Source organism: Heptranchias perlo, chromosome 2, assembly GCF_035084215.1.
Source record: "Heptranchias perlo isolate sHepPer1 chromosome 2, sHepPer1.hap1, whole genome shotgun sequence".
Classification (NCBI taxonomy): Eukaryota; Metazoa; Chordata; class Chondrichthyes; order Hexanchiformes; family Hexanchidae; genus Heptranchias; species Heptranchias perlo.
In genome coordinates this window covers 168,781,574-168,803,569 of record NC_090326.1, presented here as the reverse complement: position 1 = coordinate 168,803,569, position 21,996 = coordinate 168,781,574, and the positions used below count along the sequence as shown (strand labels likewise).

Below are 21,996 nucleotides of genomic sequence, written 5' to 3'. Positions count from 1 at the left end.
TGTGAGAGTGTGGGTAAGTGGGGGGGGGTGTCCGTACAGGGGGAGAGTGCACTCCACTCACTCTCCCTGTGAGAGTGTGGGTAAGTGGGGGTGTCCGTACAGGGGGAGAGTGCACTCCACTCGCTCTCCCTGTGAGAGTGTGGGTAAGTGAGGGGGGGTGTCCGTACAGGGGGAGAGTGCACTCCACTCGCTCTCCCTGTGCCCTTGGTTCAGACACTCAAACATGGAGGATGACGGAGGATTCCAGCTGCGTCAGATACCTGGGGGCCAAATAAATAACCAGCCCCTCTATTTCCCTCTCTCAGAGGGAGCAGGTGGAGAGAAAGGGGGAAGAGTGGTGTGGGGGCTGGTTATAGAGAAGTGTCGGACAGGAGTGTGCGAGTCCATCTCAGCCAGAGAAGTTGCACAGAGCTGGAGGAGTTTCATAAAAAGGTACAGAAATAAACATTGCCCCCCCTCCCTCCTGGTTCAACAGTAATTCAGGAAAACTTGTTCAAAGACCGATACTGACCTTCGTAACTCAGGACCACCCCGTCCAACGAGACCTAAAAAGAGGGGAAAGGAAGGAATCAATATGGGAGAAAAGACAGACATTAACGGACATTATAACCACAACCAGCAACTATCACCAGGTTAACTGTAACCACCAGTCACAAGGTCAATCAACCATCACCGGGTTAACTGTAACCAGTCCAAGGGGTTAACCATCACCGGGTTAACTGTAACCAGTCCAAGGGGTTAACCATCACCGGGTTAACTGTAACCAGTCCAAGGGGTTAACCATCACCGGGTTAACTGTAACCAGTCCAAGGGGTTAACCATCACCGGGTTAACTGTAACCACCAGTCACAACAACAACTGGCATTTATTTCATGCCTTTAATGTAGTGAAATGTTCCAAGGCGCTTCACAGGAGCGATTATCAAACAAAATTTGACACCGAGCCACATACGGAGATATTAGGACAGGTGACCAAAAGCTGGGTCAAAGAGGTAGGTTTTAAGGAGCGTCTTAAAGGAGGAGAGAGAGGCGGAGAGGTTTAGGGAGTGAATTCCAGAGCTTCGGGCCCAGGCAGCTGAAGGCACGGCCGCCAATGATGGAGTGATTAAAATCGGGGAAGCGCAAGAGGCCAGAATTGGAGGAGCGCAGAAATCTCGGAGGGTTGTAGGGCTGGAGGGGGTCACAGAGATAGGGAGGGGGAGAGGCCATGGAGGGATTTGAAAGCAAGGATGAGAATTTTAAAATCGAGGCGTTCCCGGATCGGGAGTCAATACAGGTCAGTGAGCACAGGGGGTGATGGGTGAATGGGACTTGAGTTAGGATATGGGCCAGCCAGTTCTTACCCCAAGCACAGGTGGTATCAGAAAGGGCAGGCTGGTTCCTCTCGCAGCCCACATGACCATCTGATCCATCGAGGGCCCACTCATTCACGGGGACCTCGCCCTTTTAATCCTCTGATGCAAAAATCTGCACAAATCCCTGGAAACCCAAAGCAAACCCCTAGTCAGAGATCCATGGGGCCTCGGACGTTCACTCTCCCCCACCCAAATCCCTCTGAAAGGACAGTCAAATGGTGGGGGAGCAAGAGACTGTCACCAGGGCAACAACAACTTGCATTTATATAGCGCCTTTAATGTCGTAAAATGTCCCAAGGCGCTTCACAGGAGCCCCTACCTATCTTTGTAACCTCCTCCAGCCCTACAACCCTCCGAGATCTCTGCACTCCTCCGATTCTGGCCTCTTGCGCATCCCCGATTTTAATCGCTCCACCATTGGCGGCCGTGCCTTCAGCTGCCTGGGCCCTAAGCTCTGGAATTCCCTCCCTAAACCTATCCGCCTCTCTCTCCTCCTTTAAGACGCTTCTTAAAACCTACCTCTTTGACCAAGCTTTTGGTCACCTGTCCTAATATCTCCTTACGTTGGTGATAAATTTTGTTCGTTAACGCTCCTGTAAAGGGACGTTTTACGACGTTAAAGGTGCTATATAAATGCAGGTTGTTGTTGTCAGACAAAAATTGACACTGAGCCACATAAGGAGATATTAGGACAGGTGACCAAAAGCTTGGTCAAAGAGGTAGGTTTTAAGAAGCATCTTAAAGGAAAGAGGGGGAGAGGTTTAGGGAGGGAATTCCAGAGCTTAGGGCGGGTGAAGAAGAGGAGAGATACAAAAAAAAAAGGGAGCGAGCGAGCGAGCGAAGAGGAAACAGCCATAGGCACCTCAACGGGATTGGTCGGAGACACGTCCACTTGTCCGACTTTCATCATCTTGGCTTTTCCCAGGAATCTGTCCAGCTCCTGGAATGGCCGAGTCCCTCGTCCCACCGGCTCCCCCTGCAGGGTGCCCAGGTCCGGCTCCACGTCACTCTCTTCGATCTTGGGCAGGGTGAAGTCTATCTGTGATCTCCGACACACCTCACTTACCCTCCCGCAGACGCTCACCAGTTCTGCCAGGGGGGAATAATGGAAAACGGCCAATCATTAACCTTAAAAAGTGTAGCTTAAAAAAAAAAGGTCAGTGGCATTGAGAACGTAAGAGAAAGAAAAGAGCTTACATTTTATATAGAGCGCCTTTCACCACCTCGGGACACCCCAAAGCGCTTTACAGCCAATGAAGTACTTTTGAAGTGTAGTCACTGTTGTGATGTAGGAAACACAGCGGCTAATTTGCGCACAGTAAGATCCCACAAACAGCAATGTGATAATGACCAGATAATCTGCTTTAGTGATGTTGGTTGAGGGATAAATATTGGCCAGGACACCGGGGAGAACTATTGACCAGTTAGCTTAACGTCAGTGGTAGGAAAAATAATGGAATATTTACTCAAAGATGTAATGGAAAAACATCTAGAAACCAAAATATAATAAATAAAAGTCAGCACGGATTTCAAAAGGGAAGCTCATACATGACCAAACTTATTGAATTCTTTGAAGTAACAGAAAGTGTAGACAAGGGCAATGTAATAGATGTGATATATTTGGATTTTCAAAAAGACCTTCAGGAATCGGAAGTACAATTTTAAAATTTGCGGACAACACCAAATTGGAGGGTGTAGTTAATACTGAGGAGGACTGTGACAAAACACAGGAAGATATTAATAAACTTGCAGAATGGGCGTGTAATTGGCAAATGAATTTCAATATAGGTAAGTGTGAGGTATCACATTTTGGTAGGAAGAATAAGGGGGCCACATACTGCTTGGATAATAAGAGTCTAAACGGGATAGGGGAGCAGAGGGATCTGGGGGTACAGACACACAAATCACTAAAAGTAGTGACACAGGTTAATAAGGCCATAAAAAAAGCAAACCAAGCACTGGGGTTCATTACTAGAGGGATTGAATTGAAAAGCAGAGAAGTTATGTTAAACTTGTATAGAACTTTGGTTAGACCACACTGGGAGTACTGTGAACAGTTCTGGTCTCCAAGTTATAGAAAGGATATAGAGGCCCTGGAAAAGGTGCAAAATAGGTTTACGATGATACCAGAACTGAGAGGTTATACCCATCTCGAAAGATTGAACAGGCTGGGGCTCTTTTCTCTAGAAAAGAGAAGGCTGAGGGGTGACCTGATAGAGGTCTTTAAGATTATGAAAGGGTTTGATGGGGTGGACGTAGAGAAAATGTTTCCACTTGCGGGGGAGACCAGAACTAGGGGCCATAAATATAAGATAGTCACTAATAAACTTCTTACCCAGAGAGTGGTGAGAATGTGGAACTCGCTCCCACAAGGAGTAGTTGAGGCGACTAGCATAGATGCATTTAAGGGGAAGCTAGATAAACACGAGGAAGAAAGGAATAGAAGGTTATGCTGATAGGGTGAGATGAAGTAGGGAGGGAGGAGACTCGTGTGGAGCATAGACACCAGCATGGACCTGTTGGGCCGAATGGCCTGTTTCTCTGCTGTAAATTCTATGTAACTCTCTGCAAGTCGTCATCTGCAGCAACCGAGTATATGGGAAGAACCAAACTTACTGGGGATTATTTCATCAATTATCTTCAGCGGTTTCAACATGGGCTCGAACTGCACCAACAGAGCACTGCAGATATCATCCAGGACCAGCTTCAGGCGGCAGTGGATTTCTTGCTTTAACCGGGACAGAGAGGGAGAGGAAGATGTGAATGTTAGTTCAACGCAATGTTGTACTACCTTCTACCACCAATCAGTGGCAGTGTTCGCCACAATTTCCTTTGTGAACTGGTGGGGAGCTGCTACCAGTTTCTGGATCAACCTCATAATGGACTATTTAAAAACAAATATATATCATAGTACCATACTACGGTACAGCACAGGAGGCGGCCATTTGGCCCCTCATGCCTGTGCCAGCTCTTTGAAAGAGCTATCCAATTAATCCCACTCCTCTGCTCTGCTCTTGCCCCAAGGTCCTGCAAATCTGTTCCCTGCAAGTATTTATCCAAGTCCCTTTTGAAAATTACTACTGAATCTGCTTCCACCATCCTTTCAGAGTGCATTCCAGATCATTATAACTCGCTGTATAAAAAAATGTTTCATCTCTCCTCTGGTTCTTTTCCCGATCATCTTAAATCTGTGTCCTCTGGTTACCGACCTTTCTGCCACTGGAATCAGTTTCTCCTTATTTGCTCTATCAAAACCCTCCATAATTTTGAACACCTCTATCAAATCTCCTCTTAACCTTCTCTGTTCTAAGGAGAACAACCCCAGCTTCTCCAGTCTATCCACATAACTGAAGTCCCTCATCCCTGGTACCATTCTGGTAAATCTCTTCTGCACCCTCTCTAAGGTCTTGACATCCTTCCTAAAATGCGGTGCCCAGAATTGAACACAATACTCCAGCTGAGGCCTAACCAGTGTTTTATAAAGGTTTAGCATAACTTCCTTGCTTTTGTATTCTATGCCTCTATTAATGAAGCCCAGGATCCCGTATGCTTTTTTAACAGCTTTCTCAACTTGTCCTGTCACCTTCAAAGGTCTCTCTGTTCCTGCACCCCCTTTAAAATTGTACCATTTAGTTTATATTGCCTTTCCTCATTCTTCCTACCAAAATGCATCACTTCACACTTCTCTGTGTTAAATTCCATCTGCCATGTGTCTGCCCATTTCACCAGTCTGTCTGTGTCCTCCTGAAGTCTGTTACTATCCTCCACATTGTTTACTACATTTCCGAGTTTTGTGTCACCTGCAAACTTTGAAATTATATCCTCTATACCCAAGTCCAGGTCATTAATATATATAAAAAAGAGCAGTGGTCCTAATACTGACCCCTGGGGGACGCCACTGTAAACTTCCCTCCAGTCTGAAAAACCACCATTCACCACTGCACTCTGCTTTCTGTCCCGTAGCCAATTTTGTATCCACGCTGCCACTGTCCCTTTAATCCAATGGGCTTTAATTTTGCTAACAAGTCTATTATGTGGTACTTTATCAAATGCTTTCAAGGAACCTACCTAAGCAGGGGGACCATTGGACCCGATACCAGGTAACAACCAGATGGTAAAGGTCAGTGACCAGAATATGGGGAGTTTGAAGGTTAGGCTTATGATGGAGGGTACAGGCAGGTAAAGGCAGGGGGAATAAGGGGGTGCAGTTCTGGGCACCGCACCTTAGAAAGAATATATTGGCCTTGGAAGGAGTGCAGTGCAGATTCACCAGAATGTCACCAGGGCTCTAAGGGTTAGATTATGAGGAGAGATTACATAAATTACGCTTGTATTCTCTGGAATATGGAAGGTTAAGGGGTGATTTGATTGTGGTTTTTCGGATTTTGAAGGAACGGATAGGGTTGAGAGAGAGAGAGAAACTTTTTCTGCTGGTGGGGGAGTCCAGGACTAGGGGCATAGCCTAAAATCAGAGCCAGGCCATTCAGGAGAGAAGTTTAGAAACATTTCTTCACGCTAAGGGTGGTTGAAGTGTGGAACTCTCTCCCACAAAAAGCAGTAGATGCTAGCTCAAATAATAATTTTAAATCTGAGATCGATAGATTTTTGCTACCCTAGGGTATTAAGGGATATGGAGCCAAGGTGGCTGGGTGGAGTTAGGATACAGATCGTTGAATGGCACAACAGGCTCGAGGGGCTGAATGGCCTCCTCCTGTTCCTGTGTATCAGCTCGAGGCGATATTGAAAAATGCGAAGGTTCTTGTAGAACAAGTTCTTTCGAGGTGGGGAGTTTGAGGTGATGGATAGTGATAGGGGAGCATGATTTGTGGGCCGGGTCGTGAAAGTAATGTGCACTATGTTAGGGATAGAACAGAAATTCCACATCCTAGGCTACCCACAAGTGTCAGGCTTGGTGGAAAAAACAAATACAAGGATTAAAGCCAAGTTGGAGAAAGCAGTGTGAGAGACTGGGATCTTAAGGTACCGCAGATTCTGATGGCAATGAGGAGGAACCATGTTTAAAAGTACTGAAGTAACATCTTTTGAATTTTGAAGCCACGACAGGTCATGAAAGAGCATCTCCCAGAATACCTCTATGCTGCCCCAATGATGGCTATGTTAAAGCAGACTGTTTGCCACTGAACCCTTTCGGGGCACTCACCATTAAAAGGTCTCCCCCTCTTCAGTTCATAACTTCAGTAAATTGCTGATTAAATTCTAACCTGTTTGGAGAATTATTCCTTTTTAGATTGAAAGGATGATATGGATGTTCCTTCTGCTCTGATGGATTATGTTTGGTATTCCTTTCCGGACTGGGTCACGAGTACCTGAATATTTCTCTTACCAATGACAACTGGTGATGTAAGGCGGGTCAATATTTATCTGGCGGAATGATGCACTAAAACTTTAAATTTCCCATATTTTTGGCGACGACATGAAGGCAAATATATTAACGTTCATCAATTGTGGCGACTGTTTTAACTGCGGACTTGTGCTAAAGGTAAGATCCCAGATGTAACAAAACTAAATTGGACGAGGATGAATCAACGGAATGGCCCAGACAAGGATACGGACCAAATAATGGACTGAGAATGATTTGCGATCCGCAAATTTTCATACTCTTAAAATTTTTCTTTTGTATCTTTGCCTTCCGATTTACATCATCGTATGTATGTAGAATTTAATCATGCAGGCTAAGAGGGCCCTCTCCCTCCCCCTCTCACCTGTAGGAGGCCGAGTTGATCCATTAGCTTTCTCGAGGCGGTGGCGAAGATGTGGTTTCTCTCTAACCGGACGTGCTGCTCCAAATGAGACTTCATCCGGACAAAGCAGCCGGATCCGGACTCTGACTTGCAAGCTGTGGGTGGGAGGGAGGGAGGGAGGGAGGGAGGGGTGTTAAAAAGGTTAAATGTAAAGATTTCTCTTCACACACCCCCCCCTCCAAACCCCGTGTCCTGACGCGGCCCAGACCCTCTCCCCCACCCCCGGCGCCCATTCTCCATAAAAGAAAGAACTTACTTTTATAGAGCGCCTTTTACGTCCTCAGGACATCCCCAAGCATTTTACAGCCAATGAAGTACTTTTGAAGAGTAGTCACTGTTGTAATGTAGGATATGCTGCTGCCAATTTGCGCACAGCAAGATCCCACAAACAGCAATGAGATAAATGACCAGATAATCTGTTTTAGTGATGTTGCTTGAGGGATAAATATTGGCCCAGAACACAGGGAGAATTCCCCAGCTCGTCTTTGAAATAGTGACCCTGGAATCTTTTACATCCACCTGAAGGGGCAGTCGGGGCCTTGGTTTAACGTCTCACCTGATCAGTGCAGTACTGAGGGAGTGCCGCACTGAGTGTCAGCCTGGATTTTGTGCTCAAGTCTGCGGAGTGTGACTTGAACCCACAACCTTCAGACTGAGAGGCAAGAGTGCTACCAACTGAGCCACGGCTGACACACAATTGTTTAGTAAAACTTGGTGCCACATTGGGGACAATTGTGTGTGGTCCCTTACAGTTAACAGACAGGAGACTTTAGGCCCATTGACCTGGGCTGGACTTGGATGCAGGCTCTGGAGTGGAACGGCAATGTACAACAACTTTCATTTATATAGCGCCTTTAATGTAGTAAAACGTCCCAAGGCGCTTCACAGGAGCGATTATCAAACAAAATTTGACACCGAGCCACATAAGGAGATATTAGGACAGGTGACCAAAAGCTTAGTCAAAGAGGTAGGTATTAAGGAGCGTCTTAAAGGAGGGGAGAGAGGGAGAGAGGTTTAGGGAGTGAATTCCAGAGCTTAGGGCCCAGGCAGCTGAAGGCACGGCCGCCAATAGTGGTGGGATTAAAATTGGGGATGCGCAAGAGGCCAGAATTGGAGAAGCGCAGAGATCTCGGAGGGTTGTAGGGTTGGAGGAGGTTACAGAGATAGGGAGAGGGCGAGGCCATGGAGGGATTTGAAAACAAGGATGAGAATTTTAAAATCGAGGCAATGCCGGACCAGGAGCCAATGTAGGTCAGTGAGCACAGGGGTGATGGGTGAACTGGACTTGGTGCAAGTTACGATACGGGCAGCAGAGTTTTGGATGGGAGGGAGGCCGGCTGAGAGAGCATTGGAATTATTAGGAGCTTACAGACGAACATTTACCCGTGTACGCAGGTGTCATCTCGTGCTGAACTGCCGGGGTCAATATTCTGGAGATGCTTCGTTGTCGTGCTGTAATGACATCCACAAGGCTCAGGATAAAGTTCTCTAGCTGTGAGAGCGCGAGAAAAAAAAAATTCAGTTAAACCAACAATCCTTCGAAAAAAATGACCTCGGGCCAACAGGGTTAGAGGAAGGGAGGAAGGGGTGGGATACGAGCCTCAGAAATAGGTTGGAAATGGCTTCTTCAGATGGAAACCCCACGGCTACGCATTTTGTTTGAGCACTATGGCGTGCATTTAATTTTCATATTTTTTTTTTCCAAACTTGCTCTCGGTGAGGAGTTGAGTAAAGCTCTCATTGGCTCTATAAGTGTCTTATTTCTCAACTGAAATGATTGCGGGGGTGGGGGAAGGATAAATAAAGACAATTGGTTATTTAAAAAGAGGAAAGTAACATTGAAAATAGGAACAGGAGTAGGCCATTCGGCCCTTCGAGCCTGCTCCGCCATTCAAAATGATCATGGCTGATCCTCTATCTCAATACCATATTCCCGCCCCCCGTCCCCCTCCCTCCCCACACGCCCCCCGTCCCCCTCCCTCCCCACAGGCGCCCCCCCCGATCCCCCCCCGCACACACGCGCCCCGTTCCCCCCCCCCCACACACGCCCCGTTCCCCCCACAACTGTCACACACTCTCTCTCTCTCTCCCTCCCTCTTGTCCCCATCTGTCTCTTTCTGCCCCTCCACCCTCTCCCCCCACCCCAAACTCTTAACCACTGGAACCGTGGAGTTCTTTTTTAAAAATTCATTTGCAGAATGTGTGTGTTGCTGGCAAGGCCGGCATTTATTGCCCATCCCTCGTTGCCCGGGTTTTATACAACTGAGTGATTTGCTCGGCCACTTCAGTGGACAGTTAAGAATCAACCACCCCTTGGTGTGGGTCTGGAGTCACATATCGGCCCAGGCCGGGTAAGGACGGCAGGTTTCCTTCCCTAAAGGACATCAGTGAACCAGTTGGGTTTTTAATGACAATCCGACAGCTTCATGGTCACTTTTACTGAGACCAGCTTTTTATTTACAGATTTTAAAAAAAAAACTGAATTCAAATTCTCCAACGGTCAGGGTGTGATTGGAACTCACGATCTCTATATTATTAGTCTAGTAATGGAACCACACAGCTATCGCAGCACGTCAGGAGTAGGGGGGAGCTCGAGTCTGGTGCGCACTAGTTCATGGAGCAACTCCCCCAGTACCACAGGTTCAAGAGGCGGAGCATGGTCTAAACAGCCCCTTCCCCCCAGGCAGGACACAGGCCCCTCCCCCCCATCTAGGTCCATCCAGTTTGCCTTCTACTATCCTGGGGGGGGGGGGGTCGCCTGATTCACCAATAATGGAGGTGTTGTCTATAACAGACCCTGACATGAGGTGCGGAAAATCCCAGTGGAGGAGAGCTTTGGGAACCATAGGGCCGGGGGGGGGTGGTGTGTGTGGGTGAGATACCGGAAGGCACGTAGAGAGGGAGTGCTGACACTAGTTCTGTGCCCACTACAGTTGGACCGTGCTGGCATCACTTACCTTGGCTTCCACTGCATGGAGCTGTTGGCTCAGGATGTAATCCACGGGCCGCGTGTCCAGCTCAATCCGTGACAGACGCTGCTTTAGGTCGGTGAAGAAGTGTCGGAGTTTCCCCAGAACGGCTGCCTTGAACTTCTCCAAGTGCTGCAAAATGGTCTTGCTGCAGGGAGGAGACCAGCACCACTCAGTGACCGAGAACAGATACTAACGGGTCAGATAGGCAACGGGCTGCGCTGGACAGTCCCTCCTCGGACCCCCCCGTGTTACTGACCAGCGGTCTTGATCTCCAGAACCCCCCCATCGGTGTTACTGACCAGAGGTCATGATCCCTGGACTGTCCAGTGTGTTACTGACCTGTGGTCTCGATCCTCGGACCCCCCCCCAGTGTTAATGACCCGAGGTCTCGATCCCTGGACTATCCAGTGTGTTACTGACCTGCGGTCTCGATCCTCGGACCCCCCCAGTGTTACTGATCCGCAGTCTCGATCCTCGGATCCCCCCCCAGTGTTACTGATCCGCGGTCTCGATCCTCGGACCCCCCCAGTGTTACTGATCCGCGGTCTCGATCCTCGGACCCCCCCCGTGTGACTGATCCGCGGTCTCGATCCTCGGACCCCCCCCAGTGTTACTGATCCGCGGTCTCGATCCTCGGACCCCCCCCCAGTGTTACTGATCCACGGTCTCGATCCTTGGACCCCCCCAGTGTTACTGATCCTCGGACCCCCCCAGTGTTAATGACCCGCGATCTCAATCCCCGGAGTGTCCAGTGTCACTGACCCGAGGCCTCGATCCCCAGAGCCTCCCAGTAGACCATCCAGCTGGCCCCAGCCTGGGGGAGCCTATTTCAACAGGGACTGTCCCCTTGCTGTGAGGGGGACTGGATAACACTCCCTTACCATGTACTCCTTGGCTTCCTGGGCTGGAGAGCAAGCACCCTCCAATCCCAACAACCCCCAGGCAGGGCATGGGCGAAGGACAAACATAAGGTTGAGTGGGCCACGTGCGAGGGTCACTATCTACGCTCGAGCTTCACGGCCCAGCTCATCGCCTCACCCCGCTCTTCACCCCACCCCACCCCCCACCACCCTGTGTTTTCCCTCTCCCACCGGTAGAATGGAAGGGCCTGAGACGATTTACCTGAATACCTCATTCCAGACAACCATTAAGGGTTTGATCATGGGGAGGGTCAGCTCCTGGTTGAAGTCAATGGTTCCACACTTGGGGGAAGTGAACGTTCCGTTGCGGTAGCAGGTTGCCTTATATGTGGGATATGGATACCCGCTGGGAGGCTGCTCACAAGAAACAGGAAAGAAGAAACAGAAGTTGACGTCTGGGATACACGAGTCAAACAAGTACCGAGGACCAGGGGCTACAGAGAATCATACAGCACAGGAGGCCGCCATCCGGCTCATCATGCCTGTGCCGGCTCTTTGAAAGAGCTATCCGATTAGTCCCACTCCCCTACCCTTTCCCCATTGCCCTGTAAATTTTTCCCCTTCAAGTATTTATCCAATTCCTTTTCGAAAGTTAATTTTTAAATCTGCTTCCACCACCCTTTCAGGCAGTGAATTCCAGATCATCGTAACTCACTGCGTAAAAAAATTCTCATCTCCTCTCTGATTCTTTTGCCAATTACCTTAAATCTGTGATCTTTGGTTACCAACCCTCCTGCCACTGGAAACAATTTTGGATCGATACAGGGTTATGGGGACAGAGCGGGGCAGTGGGATTGATACAGGGTTATGGGGACAGAGCGGGGCAGTGGGATTGATACAGGGTTATGGGGACAGAGCGGGGCAGTGGGATTGATACAGGACTATGGGGACAGAGTGGGGCAGTGGGATTGATACAGGGTTATGGGGACAGAGTGGGGCAGTGGGATTAGTTCTGGATTGCTTTAGCAAAGAGCCGGCACAGATATGATGGACTGAACGGCCTCCTTTTGTGCTAGAAACTTCTTTGTTTGTGTGGGAAAGGTGAACGTAGAAGTAACATCCTCGTACACTTGCCGAGGAAACAAACTCAAGTTAAACGACGTTTTGATATAATCAATGCTGGTCACTTACCTGCGATCCCCATCTCAGCACTTTGTCCTCACAGCAATTCACGGCAAACTTCTTCCCGAAATTCAGGTGCGTCTCAATGTATGAGAAACAGTTCCCGATTTCCCGGTTACAATCCTCGGCCGTCTGCTGGAAGAACTCTCTGACGTTCGATAGACAGATCTGCACCGTCTCACGAACCTGGGCTTGGAACGAGGCATCCTGAGGGGAGATACAGCAGAACTTCCGTACTGTGAACCGGAACCCAGGGATCGGGGATACACAGAACTCAAGGATACACAGGGACATTGTATCTGGACACAAACACAGGGATCGAGGATTACCGGGGGTGGGGGGGTTGGTGGGTGGAGCACTTTGCTTTCTGTATTCATCCCCGTTTTTAGAATGCATCTAAGTTAAATGAACAGGGGCCCAGTCAGGGCAGGGAGTTGGTAATCCCATCGTAACACTGCAGTGGCAGCAACTCCACACCCACAACACTGCCCTGCCCTGCACCCCCCCAACAAACAGTCTGGATCATCCCCAGGGTGGGGAGAGGGATAGCGTCTGTGTGCACCGCACTAACCCCCCCAAGAGACCAGTAAACCTGCGCCCCGTTCCTGGCCTTTACCTGGGCCCTGCGGTTGGTCAGATACGTGACTACGTGACTGACGAAGGTGGCGACGTCCCGGATGACCACCTCAGTGGCGAGCGCCCGCCGTGCTAGCGTGATCTGATGGACGAACCTCTGTACCGTGGGGATCTCTGAAGGAAATCAAAGAAGGAAAACCAGAATCACCCACCCTGTGGACCATTGTCAGCAATGCCTCCCTCCCCACCTCCTTCCTCCTCCACCCAAGTGCCCTGTTCTTCATACATGAGCCTAAATGGTCGCTTTCGACCTTGGCTGATGACCCCCTCCACCCGGTGCACATTCCAGCTACCCTGCCCATTGTAAGAAGACAATATCCATTGCTCCTCAATGGCTCAGTAAGAGCCCAGTAGCGCAACAATCACTAAGCTGCAAAGGGACAGCCCTTTCCCCTTCCTCCTCCTTCACCTCCTCCCTCCCACCCACGTTTCACTGAAGGGTTTGGGGTTGAGCAACCCCTCCTCCCAACTGCAATCAGTGAGAGTACTGACACTCTGTACAAGGGTTGGCTTGTTGAAACATCCCCCTTCCCGTCGGGCCCCCATCCTCCCTACCCTTGCACCCTTAAGATTATGGAGATGTTCAACAGATCAACGCATTTGAGGAGCGCATTCAATGTCATGGGTCACGCTTACATGGATGAATAGAAGCCTCCCTCCTCCCAGTCCATCATGAGATGTTCCAAAATTTCTCCGACTTGTATAAACATCCACTCCCTCTACCACCGGCGCACTGTGGCTGCAGTGTGTACCATCTACAGGATGCACTGCAGCAACTCACTGAGGCTTCTTCAACAGCACCTCTCAAACCCGTGACCTTTTTATTTATTTGTTCATGGGATGTGGGCATCGCTGGCGAGGCCGGCATTTATTGCCCATCCCTAATTGCCCTCGAGAAGGTGGTGTTGAGCCGCCTTCTTGAACCGCTGCAGTCCGTGTGGTGACGGTTCTCCCACAGTGCTGTTAGGAAGGGAGTTCCAGGATTTTGACCCAGCGACAATGAAGGAACGGCGATATATTTCCAAGTCAGGATGGTGTGCGACATGGAGGGGAACGTGCAGGTGGTGTTGTTCCCATGTGTCTGCTGCTCTTGTCCTTCTAGGTGGTAGAGGTCGCGGGTTTGGGAGGTGCTGTCGAAGAAGCCTTGGCGAGTTGCTGCAGTGCATCCTGTGGATGGTACACACTGCAGCCACAGTGCGCCGGTGGTGAAGGGCGTGAATGTTTAGGGTGGTGGATGGGGTGCCAATCAAGCGGGCTGCTTTATCTTGGATGGTGTCGAGCTTCTTGAGTGTTGTTGGAGCTGCACTCATTCAAGCAAGTGGAGAGTATTCCATCACACTCCTGACTTGTGCCTTGGAGATGGTGGAAAGGCTTTGGGGAGTCAGGAGGTGAGTCACTCGCCGCAGAATACCCAGCCTCTGACGTGCTCTCGTGGCCACAGTATTTATATGGCAGGTCCAGTTAAGTTTCTGGTCAATGGTGACCCCCAGGATGTTGATGGTGGGGGATTCGGCAATGGTAATGCCGTTGAATGTCAAGGGGAGGTGGTTAGATTCTCTCTTGTTGGAGATGGTCATTGCCTGGCACTTATCTGGCGCGAACGTTACTTGCCACTTATCAGCCCAAGCCTGGATGTTGTCCAGGTCTTGCTGCATGCGGGCTCGACTGCTTCATTATTTGAGGGGTTGCGAATGGAACTGAACACTGTGCAGTCATCAGCGAACATCCCCATTTCTGACCTTATGATGGAGGGAAGGTCATTGATGAAGCAGCTGAAGATGGTTGGGCCGAGGACACTGCCCTGAGGAACTCCTGCAGCAGTGTCCTGGGGCTGAGATGATTGGCCTCCAACAACCACTACCATCTTCCTTTGTGCTAGGTATGACTCCAGCCACTGGAGAGTTTTCCCCCTGATTCCCATTGACTTCAATTTTACTAGGGCTCCTTGGTGCCACACTCGGTCAAATGCTGCCTTGATGTCAAGGGCAGTCACTCGCACCTCACCTCTGGAATTCAGCTCTTTTGTCCATGTTTGGACCAAGGCTGTAATGAGGTCTGGAGCCGAGTGGTCCTGGCGGAACCCAAACTGAGCATCGGTGAGCAGGTTATTGGTGAGTAAGTGCCGCTTGATAGCACTGTCCACGACACCTTCCATCACTTTGCTGATGATTGAGAGTAGACTGATGGGGCGGCAATTGGCCGGATTGGATTCGTCCTGCTTTTTGTGGACAGGACATACCTGGGCAATTTTCCACATTGTCGGGTAGATGCCAGTGTTGTAGCTGTACTGGAACAGCTTGGCTAGAGGCGCAGCTAGTTCTGGAGCACAAGTCTTCAGCACTACAGCTGGGATGTTGTCGGGGCCCATAGCCTTTGCTGTATCCTCTACCACTAGAAGGACAAGAGCAGCAGGCGCCAGGGAACAACACCACCTGCACGTTCCCCTCCAAGTCACACACTTTCTAGAACTCCGTAGCTAACAGCACGGTGAGAGAACCTTCACCACACGGACTGCAGCGGTTCAAGGCGGCAGCTCACCACCACCTTCTCAAGGGCAATTAGGGATGGGCAAATTCTAGAGGGTGAGACAAGTCGGCTGAAGGCACAACCTTTAAATGCATTCACTGGCTAAGGCGGCAGCCATTTTGCACTCAGCAAGATCCCACCAATAGCAATGAGACAAATCACCAGTAAGGACCTCAAAGGTAGTGATCTCAGGATCACTTCCAGTGCCACGTGCTGGTGAGTATAGGAACAGGAGAATAGACCAGATGAATGTGTGGCTGCAGGAATGGTGTAGGAGGGAGGGATTTAGATTCCTGGGACATTGGGACCGGTTCTGGGGAAGGTGGGACCTGTACAAGCGGGACGGGTTACACCAGAGGAGAACCGGGACCGACGTCCTCGCGGGAGTGTTTGATAGTGCTGTTGGGGAAGGTTTAAACTACAGTTGCAGGGGGATGGGAACCTGAGCGGGGAGTCAAAAGGGAATAAAGTTGAGAGCAGCAAGACAGGGGTAGACAGGGGAAATTTACAATACAAATAGTACAAACAGTTGTTCAAGAACAAGTGAAAGGGAAAAGCATAAAGCAGCAGAAAGAAAGCGTACTTTAGGCACTACAGATAAAGTGAAAACTAGAAGGCATAAAGCAATTAACCCAGCATCAAAGCTGAAAGTCAGGCTAGGGTCTGTGGCCCAACTAAGAGTTCCATATACAAATGCATGGAGTATAAGGAATAAATTAAATGAACTACAGATTCAAGTTCAAATTGGAGGGTATGACATGATAGCTATTACTGAGACATGGTTGCAGGATGGTCAGGATTGGGAACTAAATATACCGGGTTATAAGGTCTACAGGAGAGACAGGGAAAATGGAAGAGGGGGAGGAGTCGCCTTAATGATTAGAGATGAAATCACTTCAATGATAAAGGGGGATATAACAAGGGGTAAGCAGCCAACAGAGACCTTATGGGTTGAATTGAGAAATAGGAAAGGATCTAAGACTATAGTGGGAGTTGTGTACAGGAGCCCTGGCAGCAGCTCTGAAGTGCTAGATTGTATAAATGCAGAGATTAGACAAGCGTGTAAGAAAGGCAGTGGTCTTAATGGGGGACTTTAACCTTCACACAGATTGGGAAAAGCAGACCAGCAACTGTCAGAAAGGTAGTGAATTTCTTGAGTGTGTCCGGGATAGTTTTCTACAACAGTATGTCCTAGAGGCAATAAGGGGGCAAGCCATACTAGATTTAGTAATGAGTAATGAACCAGATTTAGTTAACAGCTTAACTGTGCGTGAACATCTATCCAATAGCGATCATAACATGATTGAGTTCAATGTAGTGTTTGAAAGGGAAAAAAATGAATCAGCTGCTAAGATTCTAGACTTGGGTAAGGCCGACTTCAATGGGATGAGACAGAGACTGTCCAAAGTAAACTGGGCAAATCTGTTAATGGGTAAAACGACTGATGATCAGTGGGAAATGTTTAAAGAAACATTTAACGTGGTACAGAATCGGTTAAGACGCCTGAGGGGCAAGAACTTTACTTGCCAAAAAAAAAGCCATGGACAACTAAAAAGGTAAGGGACAGTATAAGACATAAAGAAAGGGCATACAAAAAGGTAAAAAATTGGCACAGATCCTGGCGAATGGGAAAGATACAAAGATCAATAAAGGGTCACAAAACAGATAGTAAGAGCTACAAAAAGAGAGCATGAAAAGAAACTTGGAAGGGATATCAAAACCAATACAAAGAACTTTTATAGTTATATTAGGAAAAAGAGGGCGGTCAGGAGCAGTGTTGGCCCCTTAAAAACTGAAAGTGGGGATATTGTCATTGACAATGGGGAAATGGCAGACATGTTGAATAATTACTTTGCGTCAGTATTTACTGTAGAAAAAGAGGATAGCATGCCGGAAATCCCAAGAAAACTAATATTGAATCGGGGACAGGGACTCGATAAAATTAACATAAGTAAAGCAACAGTAATGAAGAAAATAATAGCACTAAAGAGTGACAAATCCCCAGGACCAGATGGTTTCCATCCCAGGGTTTTAAAGGAAGTAGGTGAGCACATTGCAGATGCCCTAACTATAATCTTTCAAAGTTCTCTAGATTCAGGAACTGTCCCTCGATTAGAAAATCGCACGTCACTCCGCTTTTTAAGAAAGGAGAGAGCGGGAAACCGGGGAATTATAGACCAATTAGCCTAGCATCTGTTGTGGGGAAAATGCTGGAGTCTATAATTAAGGATAGGGTGACTGAACACCTCGAGAATTTTCAGTTAATCAGAGAGAGCCAGCATGGATTTGTGAAAGGTAGGTCGTGCCTGTCAAACCTGAATGAATTTTTTGAAGAGGTGACTGAAGAACTGGACAGGGGAATGTCAATGGATGTTATTTATATGGACTTCCAGAAGGCATTTGATAAGGTCCCACATCAAAGACTGTTAGCGAAGATAGAAGCCCATGGAATCAAGGGAAAAGTACGGACTTGGTTAGGAAGTTGGCTGAGCGAAAGGCAACAGAGAGTAGGGATAATGGGTAGGTACTCACATTGGCAGGATGTGACTAGTGGAGTCCGGCAGGGATCTGTCTTGGGGCCTCAATTATTCACAATATTTATTAACAACTTAGATGAAGGCATAGAAAGTCTCATATCTAAGTTTGCCGATGACACAAAGATTGGTGGCATTGTAAGCAGTGTCGATGAAAATTGGACAGGAATTTAGATTTGAGGTTAGGATCAGATCAGCCATGATCTTATTAAATGGCGGAGCAGGCTCGAAGGGCCGATTGGCCTACTCCTGCTCCTATTTCTTATAAAATTACAGCGGCTGTCGGTTGGCGACAGTTGGGTTTGGAACGTTGGATTGACCAAGTCTCTCGCCGACGAGCTCTTGGCCCACCTGGAGGAGGCTGCCAAGGAGGAGGATGGAGCCTACGGCGATGAGGAAGGGGTGGAGCCCACTGACGTGGTGGAGGAGGAGATGCAGCTGGACCACAACATCGACTCGGTGAAGAGTATCGCCAAGCTGCAGGACAGCAAGCTGTTTGTGGAGATTATTTCCAAGATGGGAGACTACATCGGGCAGCAGCGAAAGACTTCTGAAGTCACGGGACCAGTGGAATCTGATCCCGAGTACAAACTGATTGTCGACGCAAAGGGGAACAGATAGGGTGGATAGAGAGACACTATTTCCGCTGGTTGGGGATTTTAGGAGTTGGGGACACAGTCTAAAAATTAGAGCCAGACCTTTCAGGAGCGAGATTAGAAAACATTTCTGCACACAAAGGGTTGTAGAAGTTTGGAACTCTCTTCCGCAAACGGCAATTGATACTAGCTCAATTGCTAAATTTAAATGTGAGATAGATAGCTTTTTGGCAACCAAAGGTATTAAGGGATATGGGCCAATGGCAGGTATATGGAGTTAGATCACAGATCGGCCATGATCTTATCAAACGGCGGAGCAGGCACGAGGAGCAGAATGGCCTACTCCTGTTCCTATGTTCCTACAAAGGGATATTGATAGATTAGGTGAATGGGCAATACTGTGGCAAATGTGAGGTCATCCACTTTGGATCAAGAAAGGATAGAACAGGGTACTTTCTAAATGATAAAAAGTTAAAAACTGTGGATGTCCAAAGGGACTTAGGGGTTCAGGTGCATAGATCATTGAAGTGTTATGAACAGATGCAGAAAATGATCAAGAAGGCTAATGGAATGCTGGCCTTTATATCTAGAGGACTAGAGTACGAGGAGGCAGAAGTTATGCTGCAGCTATACAAAACGCTGGTTGGACCGCACCTGGAGTACTGTGAGCAGTTCTGGGCACCGCACCTTCGGAAGGACATATTGGCCTTGGAGGGAGTACAGCATAGGTTTACTAGAATGATATCCGGACTTCGAGGGTTAAGTTATGAGGAGAGATTACATAAATTGTGGTTGTATTCTCTGGAGTTTCGAAGGTTAAGGGGTGATCTGATCGAAGTTTATAAGATATTAAGGGGAACAGATAGGGTGGATAGAGGGAAACTATTGCCACTGGTTGGGGATTCTAGGAGTAGGGGGCACAGTCTAAAAATTAGAGCGAGACCTTTCAGGAGTGAGATTAGAAAACATTTCTACACACAAAGGGTGGTAGAAGTTTGAAACTCTCTTCCGCAAACGGCAATTGATACCAGCTCAATTGCTGAATTTAAATGTGAGACAGATAGCTTATTGGCAACCAAAGGTATTAGGGGATATGGGCCAAAGGCAGGTATATGGAGCGAGATCACAGATCAGCCATGATCTTATCAAATGGCAGAGCAGGCACGAGGGGCTGAATGGCCTACTCCTGTTCCCATGTTCCTAAGTCTATTTTTGGTTGTGTTGGTTGAGGGATGAATATTGTCCAAGAAACGGGGAGAGCTCCTTACTCCTCTTGGAATAGCACCATGGGATCTACAACCTTCATCTCAACAGGCAAACGGGGCCTCGGTTTAACATCCCACCTGAAAGACGGCTCCTCCGACAGTGCAGCACTCCCTCACAACGTCACTGCAGAGCGGGGGAAGCAGACTCAATCGTAACTTTCAAAGGGGAGACAGGTAAATACTTGAAAAAGAGAAACTTGCAGGACTCTGGGGAAAGAGCAGAGGGAGTGGCACTAACTGGATAGCTCTTTCAAAGAGCTAGCACAGGCACGATGGGCCGAATGGCCCCCTTCCATGCTGCATGATTCTATGATATGCTCAAGTCCTGGAACGGGGTTTGAACCCTTCTGACTCAGAAGGGGAGTGGGCTACCAACCGAGGCAAGTGGCCACACTGTCGTTTGGGGGGGGGGGGGGGGGGGCGGGACGTTAGGTCTGTATATGGCCCAAGGCTGGGAGGGGCCTCGATTCCTAATGCCTTCCCCGACCCCCGCCCCCTCACCACCACTGCCCCCGCCCTTCCATATATCAGTTTTGGGGGAGGAGAAAGATGTAGGAAAGGTTTGAACCTGTGTCCTTGATACTGCTGAACACCTGAGGGGGTCCATCACGCAGCAGCTTGCCCTGCAGTTTCAGATACTCGGTGGAACTGACTGTGAACACAGGGAGCTTGTCGGGATCGGCCCCTCCAGCAGACGGAGAGGGAACCCCATCTTCGTCTTCGTCGCTGCTCTCCTCCACTTCATCATCAGAGTCCGTCACTTCGGTCTTTGCTTGGCGCTTCAGATCCTAAACACAACTCAAAACAAACAGTGTTTAGATCAGAGTCCCTGGGGATCAAGCACTGAGGTGGGCAGAGCATCCAGGGGTGGAGAAAGGCAATGAGTCAGGTTAGAAGCACCTTCAAGTGATGGAGGAGCGCAGAGGGTTATAGGGCTAGAGGTCACAGAGATAGGGAGAGTGAGGATGAGAATTTTAAAATCGAGGCATTCCGGACCCAGGAACCAATGTAGGTCAGTGAGCACAGGGGGTGATGGGTGAACGGGACTTGGTGCAAGTTAGGATACAGGCAGCAGAGTTTTGGATGGTATCCAGACACACTCACTTTCCCGCAGGATAGTGATCAGGAGCAGGAACTCTGGCTGATTTGAGCCTCACTAGTCTGGGCACTCAGTCTAGTCATCGCAGCCCAAGAGCTGTTCTAGCTGGGATCTGATAAATCAGCACAAAAGCAGAGATACAACTTGTGATCATCCTTTTCTGTACTGCTCAGAACCATATCAAATGGTTAATTTACCCACTGAGCCATCACGGGTTTCGATCCGCAGACTCTTCAGCTGGCTGCAAGGGTTTCACCGACTCATCCCAGCTCACGATTGAAATTCATGGCACGAGCCTGAGACCACTGTGTCAATCTCATGGGATGGGCTGGATTGGGAAATGGAAGATAGCACAGCAGTCCAATAAAGGGCGCTACTTGCAAATTGGGCTTAGGTACATTGTTGGGACAGTGTAGAGGGAGCTTTACTCTGTATCTAATCCGTGCTGTACCTGCCCTGGGAGTGTTTGATGGGACAGTGTAGAGGGAGCTTTACTCTGTATCTAACCTGTGCTGTACCTGCCCTGGGAGTGTTTGATGGCACAGTGTAGAGGGAGTTTTACTCTGTATCTAACCTGTGCTGTACCTGCCCTGGGAGTGTTTGATGGGACGGTGTAGAGGGAGCTTTACTCTGTATCTAACCTGTGCTGTACCTGCCCTGGGCGTGTTTGATGGGACAGTGTAGAGGGAGCTTTACTCTGTATCTAACCTGTGCTGTACCTGCCCTGGGAGTGTTTGATGGGACAGTGTAGAGGGAGCTTTACTCTGTATCTAACCCGTGCTGTACCTGCCCTGGGAGTGTTTGATGGGACAGTGTAGAGGGAGCTTTACTCTGTATCTAACCCATGCTGTACCTGCCCTGGGAGCGTAATGTAGGGAAATGTGGCAGCCAATTTGGGGACAGCAAGGTCCCACAAACAGCAATGAGATAAATGACCAGATAATCTGTTTTCAGTGATATGGGTTGAGGGATAAATATTGGCCAGGACACTGGGGAGAACTCCCCTGCTCTTTTTTGAATAGTGCCATGAGATCTTTTATGTTCACCTCAGGGCAGACGGGGCCTCGGTTAACATCTCATCTGAAAGACAGCACCTCCAACAACGCAGCACTCCCTCGGTACTGCTCTGGGAGTGGTCGGCCTGGATTATGGATTCAAGTCTCTGGAATGGAACCTGAATAATCCCCTCCCCCAAACACCCCGCACACAG

At 48.8% G+C, this 21,996-nt stretch overlaps 1 protein-coding gene across 1 annotated transcript in view; it reads right to left on the bottom strand.

The window, feature by feature from the left end:
* LOC137332571 (uncharacterized) overlaps positions 1 to 21,996 on the bottom strand; it is a 101,521-nt gene that overhangs the window by 14,398 nt on the left and 65,127 nt on the right. Inside the window, exons 16-25 of the mRNA XM_067996497.1 lie at positions 20,256 to 20,475; positions 12,747 to 12,880; positions 12,140 to 12,337; positions 11,211 to 11,362; positions 10,074 to 10,233; positions 8,500 to 8,608; positions 7,078 to 7,211; positions 3,971 to 4,082; positions 2,217 to 2,443; positions 512 to 545 (exon numbers count right to left, since the gene is read on the bottom strand). Coding sequence (XP_067852598.1) covers positions 512 to 545; positions 2,217 to 2,443; positions 3,971 to 4,082; positions 7,078 to 7,211; positions 8,500 to 8,608; positions 10,074 to 10,233; positions 11,211 to 11,362; positions 12,140 to 12,337; positions 12,747 to 12,880; positions 20,256 to 20,475 — 1,480 coding nt within the window. The remainder of the gene's footprint in view (positions 1 to 511; positions 546 to 2,216; positions 2,444 to 3,970; positions 4,083 to 7,077; positions 7,212 to 8,499; positions 8,609 to 10,073; positions 10,234 to 11,210; positions 11,363 to 12,139; positions 12,338 to 12,746; positions 12,881 to 20,255; positions 20,476 to 21,996) is intronic.